The following is a 19682-nucleotide window of genomic DNA, read 5'->3' as shown; positions in this document are numbered from 1 at the left end:
GTGTTTGTATGGGATATTACAAGGAATCGATTTATGTAAAAAAATTGGGATGTTCCCATTTAAAAAAACAAGATTGACATTGAAATTTCCGAAGCACCTCCACTCAAGGTCAAACTAATGGCACTTTATGACCCCTTAGAACCGAACAACTTTTGTCTGAAACATTTCTTTCTATCTTGCTTTATTTTTTAGATATTTAGATGTGTCAATATAAATGCTCCACCCTGTATATATATATATATATATATATATATATATATATATATACTCTATAATGGCATTACATATATAATTGTACGTTTCTGATTTGTTTATATTTTGTGTGCGCTTAGTTTATTTTTAAGACCATTTAAAGTTTACTTCATAAAATGCAGTTTTTGGCCGCATGTAACTGTCGTTAGGAGGAAGTGTTGCACAAGACACCCTGTACATATACATATGAGATACGAGATAATATATTTGTAGATACAAAGTTTAATCATCATAGTACAATATATAGAATCAATACTGTGAAGAGCCTGTAACTTACTTTACTTATACCCTTAGATAGACTATAATACTTGTAACTGATTTACGAAAAATGAGCTATATGAATGAATATATATATATATATATATATATATATATATATATATATATATATACTGCGAGAAAATCGATTAAATAAATAAATAAATGATATACCTGTATGATCAGAATGTTGCACCGATTTATCATTTTGTCATTCCCTTATAATATCTTCTCTTTCCTTATAATATCTTCTCTTTTTTACTATCATATTTATAATATTTATATATAATTATTGTTTAGTCTCTTTTTTATTTCAAAAACAATCTAGAATATTATTTGATTTTAAATATTTTTATACAAAAAATTATAAGAGTTAGATGTGGTTACTATTTAATGACTTTATAAAGATATTGTTGATATAAAAATGCATAACTTTAAAATATTTTAAGCTTATTGTTAGACTGATTATCGAAAATCTGTTTCCAACCTCGTGAAATCAGCTGTCATACTAAGGGAGAATTCACACCTTGGCAGAAAAGCAGAAAGCAGAAAAGCAGAGCCCAATCAGAATTCGCGCTAGAAAAGCAGAATGTACTGTTTACTATCAGCGCGAATTCTGATTGGTTTCTGCTTTTCTGCTTTTCTATCAAGGTGTGAATTCTCCCTAACACTTTCAATAATTTTGAAAACGCTATTCGATTGCTAATTGTTTACTTATTTTTTTATTTATTTTTTATTTTGTTTACATATTAATTATTTTTAGCAAAAAATCGAAATTAAAATTTGGGCAAGTGTAATCGCCATTTGGAATTTTTACTCCAAATGGCTTTCATTGAATGTTTCTGGATTTCATTGAATATTTCGGTGTTAAAACGTTTGCTAGGTCCGTATATACAAATATTATTACCATAGACATAGGCCGGTATTCATAGTTCATTCTTATATTGAAGATTGTCTTAAGATACAATTTTAAGATGTTATGCGGCCATTTGATTGGTTGAATGAAATCTTAAGATGACACAAGATCACATTTAAGACGATCTTGGATATATAAAAACGGACTATGAATACCGGTCATAGTATATCTAGACCGAGCATTTGCCTTTATTTAAGGAGTGGGAATAAACCCAGTCAGCCAGGTCTCTTCTAACAGATATTGCCAAGTGCTTGCTACAAATTATTGTCAGCAAAAAGGCTACAAATTTGGTACAAGAGTTGTTATTACCGATTAAGCTGGCAGATTGCCGGCAAGAATCAAGCAAAGCTTGCTAACATAACTACACAGCAAATTGGCGGCAGAAACCGAGCAAAGCTTGCTGACATGACTGACATCAGATTGTCGGCAAAAACTGAGCAAGATCTAGAGTGCGCAATCTGATGGCAAATTGGCAGCAAAAACCGAACAAAATCTGCAGCTTATTACAAAGTGTTATAAAATAGTTCAGTCGCTTATCGCTATGCGGCGCGTTATTCATTATCTATACCCGTATTCAAATTCTTGTCATGAGTGTATATAAAGCCTACAAAATGCTAATAATATTATAATATATATATTTCTATCAGTTCAATTTTTGACATAATTCTTATAGAGGAAATTCAGATATTGAATTGATTTTTGGCAAATCGGACAGATAATTGTTCGATTTTCACTTATTCAAACAATTTCTGTCCAAAAAGATCTTTAATTTTATAAATTAAGTTATTTGAATTTACCTATATGTTTTAACATATTAATATATGATTTTATATAATGTCTAATTATCTAATGGTCATTTTATGACCAAAACTTATCATCATTTTGTTACTTAGGGTTAAGGCTTTAAATCTATTTAAATATATACTTTTATATGAATGGCCAAAAGCTGCAGAATTTGTTCGGTTTTTGCTGACTATCTGCTATCAGATTGTCTTGCGCAGATCTTGCTCGATTTTTGCCATCAATTTGACATCAAATCATGTCAAGCTTTGCTCGGTTTTTGCCGTCAATTTGCTGTCAGGTTATGTCAACAAGCTTTGTCACCAAAACACAAGCTTAATGCGGACACAGATGGCACTGGATTTGTTACCAAGTTTTGAGCGAATTTGATGCCAATTTGGCAACAATTTGTTATCAAATTGCTTACTGGGAAGATACATGCCTAGAAAAGAACATCCGTCTAAAAAAGACATCACAGATGTAAAAAAAGTGTTAAGTATATCTTTCTCCAGCCAAAATAGTCCTTTACAAAAATTAATCGCTATCAAAAATATTATCTCTTCTCAAAAATCATATTTTATCTTTTTATTAATAACATGGAAAAAAACTTAAAATATTAGCATCAAAAATAAGTGAAATCAAAAAATCGGGCTAAGTAAATCTAGCAAAATATAATGCATAATATTCAGTTGAATTATTTTTTATAACTAGAGTAGATCTATTTAAAGATGCAGTAAGATACAGAAAATATTAAAACTATGAAATTTTGCATTTTTTTATCTATTTAACATTGCATTCTATTCTATTTGCAAAAGCAAATAAAATGCAATAAAATGTATACAATATATATAATATATATATATATATATATATATATATATATATATATATATATATATACATATATGCATAATAAAAAGTTCACGAGTCAGAAAAACATTTAACGCTATCGTATGTAATGTTATAGCCCGAACAGGCTATACACGAATTATTAAATATATTATTCTAAATACATATTATTTTATATGATTGCTCAACGTGTAACGCAAGCACAGATCACGTTACGAGCGTTGACCGAACAAAGCGCTGACAACGCGAGCCACGCGCTAAGCCCGAGCGACCGTGCAATCATTTCATTGCGAAAACGCGGAAATCAGGGCAAGCGGAAGAAGGACATTGCGAAAATGCAACGTAGAAGTCCTACTTAAAAGCGAAATAAAAAGGAATAAAGAAATTGCGAAAGTGCAAGCAAAGAAGTCCTACTTAGAACTTCTTAGCTTGCATCCGGAGATTGCCAAAATCAAGCGACATGACACACAGCCTTGTCGCTAAACGACCCCCTCCCGGGAAGCCAAGGGGAGTTAATAAAAAGGCCCACCGCTAACGAACGGCGGGCAGTCTTTACCATAAATATTACGCGGGCAGTCTTGATCATTAATTAATATTACGCGGGCAATCTTTATTCCTTTACGCGAGTAATATCTCTAGCAACCGCGAGTGTCAAAACGAATATCAATAATTATTTTAATATTAAATAGCCACGCAGTCGGCAGAAATATACACGAAGAAGCGAGAGGCGAGTCTCGAGACCGAAACTCGATTCTAGACACGCGCACGTTAAGATAACCGTTATCGTGATACGCGACGCGAGCGAAAGTGCGGGAACATTGTAAATAAACCAAACCACAAATAAATCTGATATTAATCTATTTATTTAATGTGGAAAGTGTCCGAATTATTTAAATAAAGTTCTCAGGCGGAGCCCGAATTCCCAAATTCCTTCCGGCAAACGATCCCAACTACCGTGCCTCTCCGGAGGCACAACAGTAATAAGCCAAGCAATCAACATTGCTTTCGGCTGCGTTCCAATATTCACTGCCAGTACTGAAAATCTATAGTGCACGTGACGTGGACTATAGATTTTCAGTACTGGCAGTGAATATCGGAACGCAACCATCGTTGCCAGCTCGGTAGAAAGTGAGAAGAAGACGGAAACATATGTCTGTTCTTCTCTACTCTCCGAAACTAACCGAAGCGCAGAGCGCACATGTACGCGGTTCGCGCTTGTGTGCGTTATCCCCTCCATTGCTGAGCCGTGAGCCGCGGGACCTGTTTCTGGTCACACTGGCCCCCGGAGGAAAAAGAAGACCAAGGCCGGCTACAGGCCCTCTTCGGCGCTAGCCCGCCAACATCCAGCCCCGCGGGCTCCGGTTCAAGAATTAGGAGGGATCGGCCAGTAACCCCTAACATCGAGCGGTTACGGAGTATCACACTTCCGATTTTGTGATACCCTCCACCGCCACTACGTAGGACGCCTATGAAAAAGAGCATCACCACGCAAACGAGCCCGCTCAAAATCTACGTAGACGCGGCGACACAAACCAAGAGATGCGGGGGCAAACGGAAGCCCTTATTTAATAATAACAACAAACCTTATACGTACAATCTCCGTTATTAGTGTATACATTGTCGTAGAAAGAATAAATGTATGATATTATGTTTGAAAAACCGACTCGTTCATTTGTCTACCTACAAGTAGGATAAGTTGGGTAGTATCCTACAGCGAATCCTGAAGCGATAGATCTCCTATCCCTCATACCTTACCCACATTTTATGTACAGAATGATGAGACAAATCAATTAGTATAAAAAAAAATTGTTTTTAAGAAAATTATTTACAATGTATTTTTTTAAACAATCATTTGTTTTTTTTGGCACTAATTAATTTGTCTTATTATTCTGTATATAGAAGTATTACGATAAAATTATTGAAAACTGAATATTTTACGAAATATTTTATTTTTTATATCAAAATATGTCAGATTAAAATATAAAATAACTCAAAAAGTACTTAATGAAAAAATACTTTATTATAGTGTTTTGGAAAGCCTTCGATGTCAGCTACAAGAATACTAAATAAAAAATGGGGGTTTCCATTTAAGATTTTAAAGTTGACCTTCACATGATCTTCAAATGATTTTGCATGGTCAAATCATTGTCACCATCTTATGGCCTCCTTGAAGCCACACAACTTTTGTTTGAAACATTTTTCTCTTCCGGGCTTGATTTTTAAGATATTCGACTGGATGGATTAAAATGGGCCACCCAGTATACAGGGTTTCTGACAAGTATGTGACCAAACGAAAAGTGGAGATCAAACTGAGTCGAAAAGTCCTAAATCATTTTTTTTTATAACGCTTAATAAAGAAATTATTATTGAGTAAAGTCTGGCCGCATACTGCCAGGCGCACAGCTCATCGACGTGCGTAAAGGTCGGCGCTGATTGACCAGACTCAATAATAATTCCATTATTAAGAGTTATAAAAAAAAATGGTTCAGGACTTTTCGACTCAGTTTGATCCAATCTACCTCCACCTTTCGTTTGGTCACTTACTTATCAGACACCTTGTATAAATACTATATATATATATTTTTTTTTAATAATTTGAGAATTATATCAAAAATTTTTTCTGTATTTTGATAAAAAGAGAAAAAGAAAGAGAGAGAGAGAGAGAGAGAGAGAGAGAGAGAGAAGGAGAAAGAGAATCAGTAATAAAACTAAAATTAATTTTTATTAATCACATAATAAGTTTTCTCTTTCATGTTAATAATAAATAAAATTCATAAATTCACTATATAAATGAAAGATAGTCAACGCATAATTTGAGGACATATGCTATTAGATGACGCCACTATGCAATGAAAATCATATAAATTTGATATCCTAAAATATACGTATGATACAAGAATAAAAATGTCCCCAAAGTATGCGAAAAATCTCTAAGATTTTTTTAGACCAATCCACAAATTATCGAAATGTCTCCAAAGTATACGCACGCTCGAAAAAATGTCCCCAATAGATTCTATGTGCATATATATATATATGTATGCACGTATATATATATATATATATATATATATATATATATATATATATATATATATATATATGATACATATACCCAGTAAACATCGAATATATCTGCCATATAACATATAGATGTAATATATGTACACTTTAATTATGTACATGTTATATGTATAACAATCATATCTTGATTTGCTGGATTACAATTTATGCAGTACAGTTCGAGAAAATTGAACTAAATATATTATAATATTTTAAAATATATTGTTGCGTCCCTGCGATTTTGAAAGACGGAATAATAATTTCAATTTTGGCAATAACAATAATAATAATAACAATAATTTCGCTAGAAGAAGGAATTTTGATTTCGGGAATAGAAATAATTTTAACAAATTTGACAATAAAAGAAGTTCTGGAAATTTTGGCGATAAAGCTAAAGAAAAAAAACAGGAACAATATAAAAATTTTTACAAAAGTTCTGGCACAAATAATAATAAAACATTTGTAAAAGAATGTTGGCAATGTGGAGGCTCAGGCCATTTTCGAGCGGAGTGTCCATTCTTAAAGAAAGGGGGAAACTGAATTTTGTCGAGCTGTTCGGGGCAGGTTCGACGCGAGAACAAGGAGCCCCAATAGAATTACAGAGTTATTTATGTAATTGTAAAAATGTTAGCAATAATATTGGCACTAATAATAAGAAATTGTTTAATTTTAAAGGGTTTATTGATGAACAATTGTGTAATTTTAAAATTGATACGGGTTCGGATGTGTCTCTTATCAGGAGTAATTTTGTTAGAATGCCTAAGCGGCGAATCCCACTTGATAATTCTTTTCATTTGAAATATCCCACGGGGGAAGAAGTCCCCGTAAAATTCAAGGTAATCGTGATGATTAGCTTGGGAAAATGTTCTGTAGAACTTCCTGTTTTTGTCGCTAATATAGTTGAAGATTGTTTATTGGGAAATGATTTTCTGTCCATGGTTAATTTGGAAAACATTTTTGAGCCAATCTTTGGCAATCCTAGTGTGGAGAAAAAAGAAAAGTTTTTATGTTCACGCATTGAAGATTGTACAAATAAAGTTCCTCCATTTTTGAAAGAACTCTTTCAAAAGGAATCTCAAGATTTTTCAAGTAAACAGAAGGATATTTTTGCTCGATTTTTGGAAGATTTTCAGGATATATTTTCAGAGGAAATAGTGGCTGGAAATTGTAATGGAGAGGCGCATGAAATTAATGTGAACAATTCTAATCCAATTAAGCAGGCTCCCCGACGAATTCCGTTACAAATGCGGGAAAAGGTAGATACAATTATTGAGGATATGAGACGTCAAGGAGTAATTGAGGAATCACAAAGTCCATGGGCGTCTCCTGCGGTTTTGGTGAAAAAGAAAGATGGGACGATTAGATTTTGTGTCGACTACAGGAAATTAAACGCCGTGACTAAAAAAGATTCCTATCCAATGCCTCGGATTGATGATATACTTGACCAGTTATCCGGAAACTCTTGGTTTTCTTCGTTAGATTTGAAGAGCGGATATTGGCAAGTGAAAATTCGTTCAGAAGATAAAGAGAAGACAGCATTTTCAATTGGAAATGGCTTGTGGCAGTTTACATGTATGCCATTTGGACTCTGCAATGCCCCTGCCACTTTTGAGCGATTAATGGAAAAGGTTTTACGAAAATTATCCAAGATTTGTCTGGTGTATTTAGATGATGTAATTATCTTCGGTAAAAATTTCGAGGAGATGTTGGACCATTTGAGGCAAGTCTTCTTGCGTTTGCGCTCTGCCAATTTAAAATTGAATCCGAAGAAGTGTTCTTTCTTCAAAAGGGAAATTAAATATCTCGGTCATGTTGTCTCTGAAGGAGGAGTGACAACGGATCCTGAGAAAATTTCTGCTGTTAGGGATTGGCCAGTTCCTCGCACCAAGAAGCAGGTACGTAGTTTCTTGGGTTTTTGTTCTTATTATAGAAAATTTGTGAAGGGATTTTCTTTAATAGCTAAGCCATTATTTTCTTTGACCGAGAATTTGACAAAGTTTGTGTGGACGAAACAGTGCGAATCAGCTTTTCAGGAATTAAAGAAACATTTAATGTCCTCTCCTATTTTATCTTTTCCCAGGAATGAAGGTCAATTTTTTCTTGATACTGACGCCTCAAACCATGGTATTGGCGCAGTGTTATCTCAAATTCAGGACGGCTCAGAAAAAGTTATTGCTTATTATAGTCGTGTGTTGGGGAAATCAGAAAGGAATTATTGTGTAACTCGACGAGAGTTTCTTGCTATTATAGATTCATTGAAGTCATTTTATCACTATTTATACGGACGTAAATTTGTGATTAGAACTGATCACATTTCTTTACGGTGGTTGATGTCATTCAAAAATCTAGAAGGACAAATGGCGCGATGGTTAGAGCGAATCCAGCAATATGATTTTGAAATTGTTCACCGAAAAGGGAAACTTCATGGGAACGCTGATGGATTATCGAGACGCCCTTGTGCAGAAATCAATTGCAACTATTGCAACAAAATTGATTTGAAAAAGGAGGAATTCGTTGGAAGAATTGTCTTTGGGTTGGAAAATTTAGGAAATTGGAGGAAGGATCAATTAGAAGATCCGGCGATAGCGAAGATCTTACTTGGAAAAGAAAAGGATCAGCGTCCTTCTTGGCAGGAAATTGTTTCAGAAAATTTGTTTTCCAAAATTTATTGGTCGCAGTGGGATTCTCTCGTTTTAAAAAATGGTGTTTTATTTAGGAAGTGGGAATCTCCTAATTTACAGACTTCTGTTTTTCAAATTGTAGTTCCACAAAGGAGAATTCGGCAGATCTTGGAAGAAGCTCATGATTCTTCTTCTGGTGGACATTTCGGAGTGAACAAGACCTTGGGAAAGATCCGAAAACGATTTTATTGGGGCACCTGTAAGCAGGACGTTGAAAATTGGTGCAGGTCTTGTCACGTTTGTATTGCTAAAAAAGGACCTTTTGATAAAGGGAAATCTGAATTACGAATTTATAACGCTGGAGTTCCATTTGAGAGAATGCAAATGGATATTTTGGGTCCATTTCCGACATCTTCTACAGGGAATAAATACTTATTAGTTGTTTCTGATTGTTTCACCAAATGGGTCGAAGCTTTTCCGTTGAAGAATTTCAGGGCGAATACTGTTGCGTAAATCAAGTGTTACGTCCAGACTCGAGGAAGGATGAGTCGACGGAAGGGCGCAACAACTATCTTTTATTTTCCCGAAGTTAAACGTCTCGTGGCGTTCGGAATCGGGTCGAACGAACTGATAGGTCCGCAAAGCAGGTAAACGACCGTTCGGATCGCTATTACGCTGCTTATTCAGACGTTCGCTCGGTGGTCCCTTTTCGGTCAGGGAATTTAATCCCTTTTACGCGGGATGGGACCTAGTGCGATCTTCGTACTGGGATCGACAGAGGGGTTAAGAAATGTTTAATTAATGAAAAAAAAAATAATTTTATTCATTATAAAAACAAAAGTTCGAATACATGATATATAATATATATGTAGGAAGTGCTTATATTATCGTGTGAGTGTGAGTGATTGTGTGTGGTTGAGCTCATCGCTCCGCGGGTGTTACAATGGTACGGAGGGCATCAGTCAGAATGACGAGGGAAAGTCTCTACCGTTAAATTTTAGGTTCTGACTGGTTAATACAATGTAGGTTTAATAATAAAAAAAAAATTAAAGCATGTATGTGTATGTGTGAGAGTGAGAAAGAGGATGCGGTATGAAGGAGGGAGAAAGAGAGAAGGGGGAATTTTTAGGTTTGGTTAATCTTGGTAAGATGAGTCGGCTTCCAGGTCGGGCAATTCGTTGCAAAACTCTTCTATCGCTTGGTCGAATTCCGACTCTGAAAGGTGCGGGGAAGTTGGGGGTGAATTGTTAAGGAGGACAGTAGATAGAGAGGAGAATGAACGAGGGGAAAGCGGAAGTTCGGTGACTTCGGGGAAGTAGATTGGGGAGTAGCTGGGGGAGGGGTAGTTAGGCGAGAGGGGAAGAGTGGGTCTAACAGATATTGTTGTTGAACTGTTATTGCGAGTAGCGCAGAATCGGCATTTTACCGACGTTCGAGTCCTCAGACTCCTGCGAATGACTGTTTGGCTTGGACTGCCGGATCTGGTTTTCACTATGAAAACCAGCGTTAATATAATATACGTAATGCGTTATATCTCACGAGGGTTAATAGCGTAAATTAAATTGGACGAATGTGACTTACTTTTTGGTTCGTAGGTGAAGGTGTGGAGTCTCTTAATGTGCCGGATTGCCGGGTTCCAGATTAGCCAGGCGATGAGTGCACTGGTATAATTTTTTGTAGTTTTCGCGGTGCCACGGCACTTAATGAGACTTATGTTAACTGAAGACGCACGCACAGAATGAATCAAGTGTTAAGTAAATGAAGTGGTAAGCAGATGCTAAGTAAGACTGTGAGTGGCCCTTTGGGTCCTCTTTTTATATCTCTTTTTTAGGGGTGTATTCTAATTTCTAAGAGTGGGAATCTTCCAAGTCTCTAACGAATTAAAAATTATGCCAGTGCCCTCGTTAGGCGGGGTGTTTCTCCTACTTTTCGAATTTTTACTCGTGGTGATCGTCGATTGGTGATCTCGATATCAGTTGAGCATTAGATTTCCCTTGCGCACGTGATCTGATTAGAAAGGGTCTTAATATCGTTACTGGATATGTCGTCACATGAGTTTCATCATTATTGATTTAGTTACGTTTGTCGGATATTTTCTTAGAGGGAATTTTATTATCTTTTTGATATCAATTTATTCTTCCGTTGGAAAATTCTATTTCGAGGATATCTACTGATTTTTATTTATTTTTAGGCGACTGGCGCGGTTTCGTCACCGGTCTCTCGCGTCTTTCCCACGGTTCCTCATAGATATTGATATTGATAAGTGACTAAATGTTTAAAGAAATACGTGGCGCAAGATGCTCTATTTACTGAACGACTTATTTTTATCACCGATCGATTATCGTTGCCGCAACATTGCGGTAGGAAGGAATCGTGGAGTCGCCAGGACGTAACACAAGTAATTTCAAGATACGGTGTACCTTCAGAATTACACACCGATCAAGGGAGGAATTTTGATTCTCGTGTTTTCCACGAATTGTCAAGTTTATTGGGAATTAAAAAGACCAGAACTATCCCATTTCATCCTCAGTCCAATGGTTTGGTCGAACGACAGCATCAAACAATTATAAATTATTTGGCTAAGTTTGTTGCGGAAAATCAACGAGATTGGGATCGTTGGATAGGAATGTGTTTATTAGCTTATAGGTCAGCCAAACACGAGCCTACAGGAATTTCTCCAGCCGAATCATGTTTTGGTCGAGATTTGAAACTACCTTTAGATCTTCTTCGTGGTAGTCCTCCAGAAGTTGGAGTGGATGTTTCGGAAGAAAGTTATGTGACGGAACTAAAAGAAAAATTGAATAGAATTCATGATAGGGTTAGGCAACGCTTAAATATGAAGTCTTCAAGAGCAAAAGCTTACTATGATCGAAAGGCTCGTCAAATTCATTTTGAGTGTGGACAGAAAGTCTGGTTGTTTAATCCTCGTAGGATTGTTGGTAGGTCTCCCAAGTTACAAAACAATTGGGAAGGTCCTTATGAAATAATTAAGAAGCTTAATGATGTTGTTTATTGTATCCGGAAGTCTAGAAGGCATAGAAATAAAATAGTTCATTTAGATCGATTAGCTTCGTATCATGAAAGACAGATTTAAATCACATCCGAGACCCGATTTATGGTTTATGTTACTTGATATTTGTTAATTTTCTTTCTGTTTCTTTTTCTTAAGGAATTGAAGAAGATGTTTTATAGAATCTTCATTCGAAATTTGTTCTTCAAAGACCATCATTGAAGACTCTGTCTCTCGCCGGTTTTTTACCGTGGTTTTCCCGTGGGACGAAGGGCGAATGCCGAGACAGGGACTTGAGGTGTCCTCTTAGAAGGATGGTGGGTCCACGGGTGTTACCCCCCTCTTGTCCGAAGATTCGCTCCCTTATGTTGAGATGTGGAGATACGGCAGCATTGGATATTTCCGGAAATCAGGCGAAGAACGGGGGACAGCTACTGCAATTTCAAGATTTATCGAAGTCGATTGGGTTCTGGATTTTGACGGTGCTCGGTAACCTGCAGCAGCAGCTCAGGGTAGGGCAGGAAACCGTTTTTGTACCCTGGAGTCGACATTGGATATTCTTGTCAAGCGGGTTCGATGGCAATATCCTGTATATTCCTGGAGGGTGTGTGATTGGGGCCGATAAATAATGGCGCTCGGTAACCTGTAGCAGCAGCTCAGGATAGAGCAGGAAGTCATTAAGGCACCCTGGAGTCAACGCCTTGGAAGAGGAGGACAACGATCAACCCATTTAATTTAGAAGAGCCCTTCTACCATTGATTGTCGGGACGACAATCTTGAAGAGGGGGAGTAGTGTTGCGTCCCTGCGGGTCGTCTGTGACCGTTATTCCTGAATCTGCTGTACCCGTCTCCGGGAGAACGTTGCTAAGGGTTGTTGTTAAACAACGGCGTTCATCTGAAGAGAGATCGGCCATCTTAGAGTCTCGCGACGGATGCCATTCCGGGAAGACGTATTCGAGATTACGATAACCGTTATTGTTCTGTGTTCCTTGTATAATAGTGTTCTGTGTTATTATATTAAAGTTCCTTTCGTTCTTTCAAAGGAGTGTTAATTATTTACTTGCGGTACGCGAGTGTCGGTTGTGTCACGCGGATTCGAGTTATATCGATTTCGATCCGCGGACGCAACATTTTGGGGGCTCGTCCGGGATACAACGGAGTGGACGATTTTCTGGAGAATTGTGTGTTTTTTTCGTCTATAAAAATGGAGATGGAACAGGAAAATTCGCCGACGGCAGGAGTTACGACGAGAAAGAGGAGTCGTCTGACTTCAACGGCGGCTACAACATCGGGACCATCATTGGAAACGGTTACGCTTCAGTCAGCAATGCGTGAGATCCGTGAGCTACGCGAGGAGCGATTGCAGCAGCGAGCCGATTTTGAGACGCAATTGCGCCAACACGATGAGCAGCGAGCTATATTTGAGGCACAACTACGCCAACGCGACGAAGCGTTACGTGGAATGGAGCAGAGAATTCGTCTGCTGGATGATAACAACCAGCTAAGTCGCTCTATGAACAGAAATTTTATGCCTAATGTTACGCCTAATTTTGAGAGAGACGCGCGTAATTCAATTAATATTAATACGGAATTAGGCTTTAAATTAAAGCCGGATATTTTTGACGGGACTGTTCCGCTAAGGGAGTTTTTCTCACAGTTCGAGTTAATCGCGCGAGCAAATAGGTGGAGTGACGCTGCGAAAAGCGTCGCTCTCGTATCATGTCTTAGAGGAAAGGCGCGTGCAGTATTAGAGTGTGTCATTAATATTGAGAATCTCGATTACGCGGAATTAAAATCCAAATTAGAATTGCGGTTTGGGGAAGGATTTTTGTCACAGTCATATTATTCCCAATTTACAAACAGAAAGCAAAAGTTGGGGGAAGATGAGGCTACCTTGGGCTCTGAAATTGAACGGCTTTCACAGTTAGCATATCCCGAATGTACGACAAAACATATATGTAAAATGTTTTTGGTGAGAAATATTTCTTTCGACAACCAGCTCACGAATTGATCGCTTCTGGGATACATTCTTCAACTAAAGCGCACATGCAAAACGCATTTGGTGGAAAATATTTCTTTCAAGAACTAGCTCACGAATTGATCGTCTCTGGTTAACTAATTACTATGACACAACTACTATTGCAAAATATATATAATCAATTTTCAACGAAATAAGCAAAAGATTAATTATATTTTAATAAGTTTGAAGTTACTATTACATATACACAAACATATATACACATACAGATAATATATAACACATATATAGTATGCTCGGATAAAAAAGAGATGGACAGAGAAGAATGGACAAAGAGAGAAAAAAGATATGAGTGTAACTGAGCAAGTATCTGTACAAGTGCTAAAAGTAAGAAAAAAAAGGAAATAGTTATATCTTTTTCTGTAGCAATACTTTATGCTCACTAATGTCTAGTGACTGATGTGAATTATCTATCGATACATCGTTTTACAGCCATTCCCTTGCTTACTCATTCCTATTCTCTTTGTCTCTCTGTCTCTCTCTCTCTCTTCCTTTTTCTTCTTTTGGCCATATCTTTTTTGTCCATTTATTTATAATAAAAATACTATATGAGTATTTAATACTATGTGCATTATATATGCATCATGTATGTTTATGTGTAAACAGTCATTTTAAATTCGATCTGAAGATCAATTTTATATTACAATTTTTTATATAAAAATCGTTATGTTGTTTTCTATTTAGGAATTGCTTTAAAGATATAATTAAAAAAAAATTGGGATATATTTTTACATAATATTATATTATCATATTTATATTTTTGTATAGACTGCATGGAAAGAAAATTAAATAATATCTACAACATATTAATATATAGTATACATTAAAACAATTCCTTCTAAAATTATGATATATAAATATACTAACTTTTTGACCCTTATTCTTTTTAAGAAATGTCTGCGGGCAAGCGTCTCTCGAAAGTTATATTTTCGTCCCAGTATGTGGGGGGACACACTATTAAAACCACACTACAAAACATAACACTCGTTTTTTATATTTAACGCGTTATAACGCGTTATGACAGTTGAGCGTACTTTTGCGGTAATCTCTTGTTACGCGTATGTACACACACGCGCGACTGAGTATCTGCCGCGCACTGATATGATCGCGTGTGCCGTGTGCCTGCCTGCATGTATGTGTGCATGGTACAGTCGACTTATTCCCCGATATATTCATACATATGTAACGATGCACCCCCCATCGTTATCCGGCACGTAGCCAGCCGGAAGTCTGCCGCCCAGCGAACACCAGCCGGGCAGTGGTAGAGGCGCCTAGCGCCCTTTTTAATACTTCAATCACCGCGGTTGTGATAAACAACCATGCGGCCGTTATACGGCCGCCGTTACGACGAAGACCGAGCATAGCCGAACGCTGCCGGAAGATCCCGAGCGTCACCCGCCGAAACGCCGCGTCGTTTCGCCCAGGGGAAGCGACGCGTTTACCGTAATTACCCGCCGAAAACAACGCGTCGTTATCCCCACCCGGGGGCGAACGACGCAATTACCGATAGACGCTCGGGTATAAAAAGACAGCGTTTCGGCATCTCATTACCAGAACGATTCCTGAATCCGCTCGAGCAGTACGCTCCGAGATACCGTACCAGAACCGATCCTGAAATTCGCAGCAACGACGGAACGTGAGGTTGACGTGTTCGCAGCCTCCGCCGAGCATTCTCGGTTTCCGTGCAGTCTCCGAACTCCTGACACAAATCCGACTAACTCGATGAGAGCGGAGTGTTCGCCGCTCTCCTAGATTACGGTCTATCATCCGACCGCTCCAGCCAGCCGGACCGTGGGTTTGCGAGTTCGCTGCCCCGTCGAGTCTTCTCGACTCCGCCACGCTATCCTCAACTCCGCGAACGGAAGCAGGGACGGAGAGTTCTCCGCCCGGTCGAGGGTACTCGATCTCCGCTCGCATTCCCCTACCACTGGGAACACGCGATTAATCCCGCGACAACGATCAAAACCCTATTAATACTGGCGAATTATAATCACCGCGCCGAAATACCTATCACCTAATATTTCATTATATTCCGCGCGCCGTCAAAATAAACACGGCCTTGCCGTATACGCGCCGACCGACCGCGCCCAATTTCTTGCGCGTCTCGCGCGCCGTCAAAATAAACACGGTCTTGCCGTACACGCGCCGACCGACCGCGCCCGATTTCTTGTGCGTTTCGCGTGCCGTCAAAATAAACACGGTTTTACGAATATTGTAAGCGGTTCGATATATCGAACATCGCGCACCGAATAATCTACGCGCATTATATCTAGCGCGTTGCACCATCCGCCGCACGCTCATTATTGTAAATCGACCATTGCCGAAAGAGGCAAATAAAGACAATATCTAAATCTTTTCGTGTGTCTCACCTTTTCACGAGCCCTGATCCCGACCGAGCTCATCCACGCACTCGCGAAAAGTAACCCCGTTACACATACATACTTACATACATGCATGCTACAAATATCACGGAATAATAAAAACAAATGCGCATCTTTATAAATGAATATTCTCTAACCGAATAAAAAAATTATTTTCATATTGATTAAAATTAATTCGATATATAAAACTGTAATAAACCGCTTTCGCGAGGCGGTCGTGGATAACTCGGTCGGGATCCGGGGCTCGTGAAAGGGTATCAGTAGTAATACTAGGCGTGTTCTAAGCCGGGTCCTCTGAGGGGGGGTGAGGGACGAGGGGAAACCGGTGCGGGGGGGTATGACGTCACGCGGGCGGAGGGGGATTTTGGTGGCGTGGGGTCCGCGGAGAGGGGGAGGGGGACCGCGGCGGAACGGTTGGCGCGGGGTCCGCGGAGAGGGGGAGGGGGGACCGCGGCGGAACGGTAGGCGCGGGGTCCGCGGGGAAGAGGGAACGCGAAGGTACGACGCCGCAGCGCGGTGTATTACAAAGGGCGAGTGTCGATGTCCGGCTGCTCGAGAATTTATAAACATTATAAACAAATATCATCTCATACTGCACTATTGCACGTGCGGCATTGTTGAATTTCGTAGAAAGATTATTGCACGTGCGGCATTGTTAAATTTCGTAGAAAAATGATAAGGTTAGCGCCGATGTTTGGCTGCTATAATTTACACACACACACACATTTGTATTATACACACGTTTTGTAAAATAAACATTATTATATATAATAAAATGATTATTTCTGCACCTTCTTCTTTCCTTTTCCTACTCATGCTTGCCTCGCATTATCTCTCTTTCTCCCGCGAACGTATCCTTTTCCCACGCCAATGCGGACGCTATCCTTCTCCTACACGCGTGCATGCCTAGCGCTATCTCCCTCACACTCACCGCCTTACGAACGCCGTATCCCGCATCATCATCATCCACGCGCATATCTCGCGCTCATGCGAACGCCTCGCGCCGTCCTTCTCCCACACGCGTGCATGCGGTCGCCTCGCGCTATCTCCCTCATACTCACCGTCATACGAACGCTATACTTATCGCACCGACTTACGAACGCTATCCCTTTACCGCGCTCATGCGAACGCCTCGCGCCATCCTTCTCCTACGCATTACGGCATCGTACCTTAAGATCGCGCGCGGTTTGTACTGAGGATATGCAAGGAAGGGAAGCGAAAGAAATACATAATCATTTTTTTTCATTTTTTAACATATTTATTTATTTATAGTACCATACATCACCCCGTCTCAAGGTTTCAGACAAAATTTCATCCACAACATAAGCTAATAGTTCGCAATCTATGATAGATGTTTTATCATAGACTTCGCGCAAGATTTTAACCGCAGAATCTCTCTCGGAGCCAAACATACTACTTTGCAAACTCCGAACAAATTGATCGAAACTCTCATTTACAGCTTCTAGATTCCCGCACAGCTTCAAATATTCGTGATTAACACAGTGTTCGAGTTCGAATAAGAAAAATATAGTTGACGATTTCATGTACAAGCAAGAATCGCGCAACGTAAGTTTGACAACACTCGCATCACTTATTTTAACAATCTCAATTGTTAAATCGGTAATCCATATCGGTGCATGATTAGGCGCCTGTACAAGTTGTTCAATGTCCGCTCGTTTCAGCATTAGCGATTCCCATGTATCGACAGACAAAACGATTCGGTTGCCTCGGTTATCACCCAGATGCAGTTCCATGTAAGATGTTATTCCAACGCTGATTCCGATATCCAAGTATTTATAAGCAGTGCGCGTCAAAGCAAATCTGCGTACCAAAATACGTGGTTTATCGCATCTGAAAAATACAAAAATATGAAATAGCATGGAAAAAACATATATGAAAAAATATATAAAAAATATATAAAACATTTGTGATACTTACAAATCAAGTGGTTTCTTGTACGGCTTAACTTCATCTCGTGGTTTCTTGCACGGTTTAATTTCGTCTCGTGGAACGTAGTAATTCGCGCGTTTGCAACCGTTGCCGGTGCTTCCTTCAGCGGAGAACATTTTGTCTCTCGGTTATGAGAAGTGAACCGTTGGTACTAGCGGTTGATGCGACACTGATCGTATAAAAATTAATCGAATATACGTGACGCTTATGTTTAAAAAGTATGATGTGGTGGGAGATCAATGCTCTGAAAATTTAGGAGAAGGGGAAACGGTTAACGTATGATGCGATGGGATATTATTGCTTTGAAAATTTAGGAGAAGGGGAAACGGTCAACGTATGATGCGATGGGAGATTATTGTTCTGAAAATTTAGGAGAAGGGGAAACGGCCAACGTTAAAAGGAATTCTTAGAAACGACTCGCGAGGAAAGGAGTGGGGAGAATAAGAAATAAAAAAAAACATTAAATACTTTTACACATTTTATTTATAAAAATATTACAATTTTTTTTGGTATTGCGACCACCAGTTAAATATTTTTAATACATTCTGTAATGCGCAATTCTTAACATGTTTTCCGCATCGTATAGTATTAGTAACATCTAGATTATTTAAAGATTCAATATCTTCGTAATCAGCATCCAAAGTCTCGATGATTAAATTTTCTCTCGCAAGATTCTCAAGCAAATCCACCAGCCATTCCCGTTTCTGGCATCCCTTAACGTACACGAGAGTCGATGTCTCGTCATCCTCTTCTGTTCCAAGCACGGCTGATGTAATCAAGCGTTTAGCCATGCTGTACGGCACGTTTCCATCTTCCCATCGTAATCCATGATGATTCGCGATCAGCCAGGAAGCGCAGGATTTGTCGGATTTCGTGAGGAGATTCCATGGTAGGGGGTATGTAAAAATGTAATGTGTCAGAACGGTCCCCTTTTTCAGCACCGCCACCTCCTTTACGACAAATTTCATCCCGACGAAGAATCCTTGTAGGTCCACAAACGTTGGTACAGACATAACGTTTTTCTTTTTTATATCAACACGTCAAGAACAAGACTGCGATTGATACTGATGTATTATAGATTTTATATCGTCTCATTCCCCTTAGGTGATTTTGCGCACAACATTGGTCAACGGGTTGTACTGAATCACGCGGTCGTGTATGATGAGGCAGTACGCTGTGGTATTCGGTGGCACGTTCTCCTTACACTCGAATTCCAATCTCACATCCACGGTTGCGCTTTTGACCGATTCGTTTTGTCGAGAGCAATCGATGATCACGAATAGACCGTTACGTAAAAATTGCGTGACGGTGAGACTCGGTTCGAGATACTCGTATCCGTAATACTTTTTGCAGAAACGTTGATACGAGTCGTACAAAATCGACCATCTGTTTTTATCGAAATCCAGATTCATATCGTCGTACGGATAACATTCCGAGTTCAGATAGAGTTTCACGTTGGTCAATTTGCAATCGTCGAATCGACTCGTATCCTCGGACATGACGTTCTTCCGACCTGTCTGCAGAACGAAAACAACGTATCGAGTACTCTGCGTTGATACCACTGCTT

General features: G+C 38.8%; 1 protein-coding gene across 1 annotated transcript; it reads left to right on the top strand.

The window, feature by feature from the left end:
* Positions 1–8472: 8472 nt before the first annotated feature.
* Positions 8473–9249, top strand: LOC138945049 (protein NYNRIN-like). Its single transcript, XM_070316230.1, has one exon. It carries the CDS (start codon positions 8473–8475, stop codon positions 9247–9249), a length of 777 nt encoding a protein of 258 aa, XP_070172331.1.
* Positions 9250–19682: the final 10433 nt, after the last annotated feature.

This window comes from Polyergus mexicanus, unplaced genomic scaffold (assembly GCF_030449975.1).
Source record: "Polyergus mexicanus isolate NDT 795.1 unplaced genomic scaffold, iyPolMexi1.0 SCAF_3, whole genome shotgun sequence".
Classification (NCBI taxonomy): Eukaryota; Metazoa; Arthropoda; class Insecta; order Hymenoptera; family Formicidae; genus Polyergus; species Polyergus mexicanus.
Note: the sequence above shows the minus strand (reverse complement) of the source record. Positions and strands in the feature narration are given on the sequence as shown.

What these genes read in the sequence shown, in the direction of transcription:
- LOC138945049 (XM_070316230.1), top strand. Translation starts at nt 8,473, where the DNA reads ATGGCGCGATGGTTAGAGCGAATCCAGCAATATGATTTTGAAATTGTT.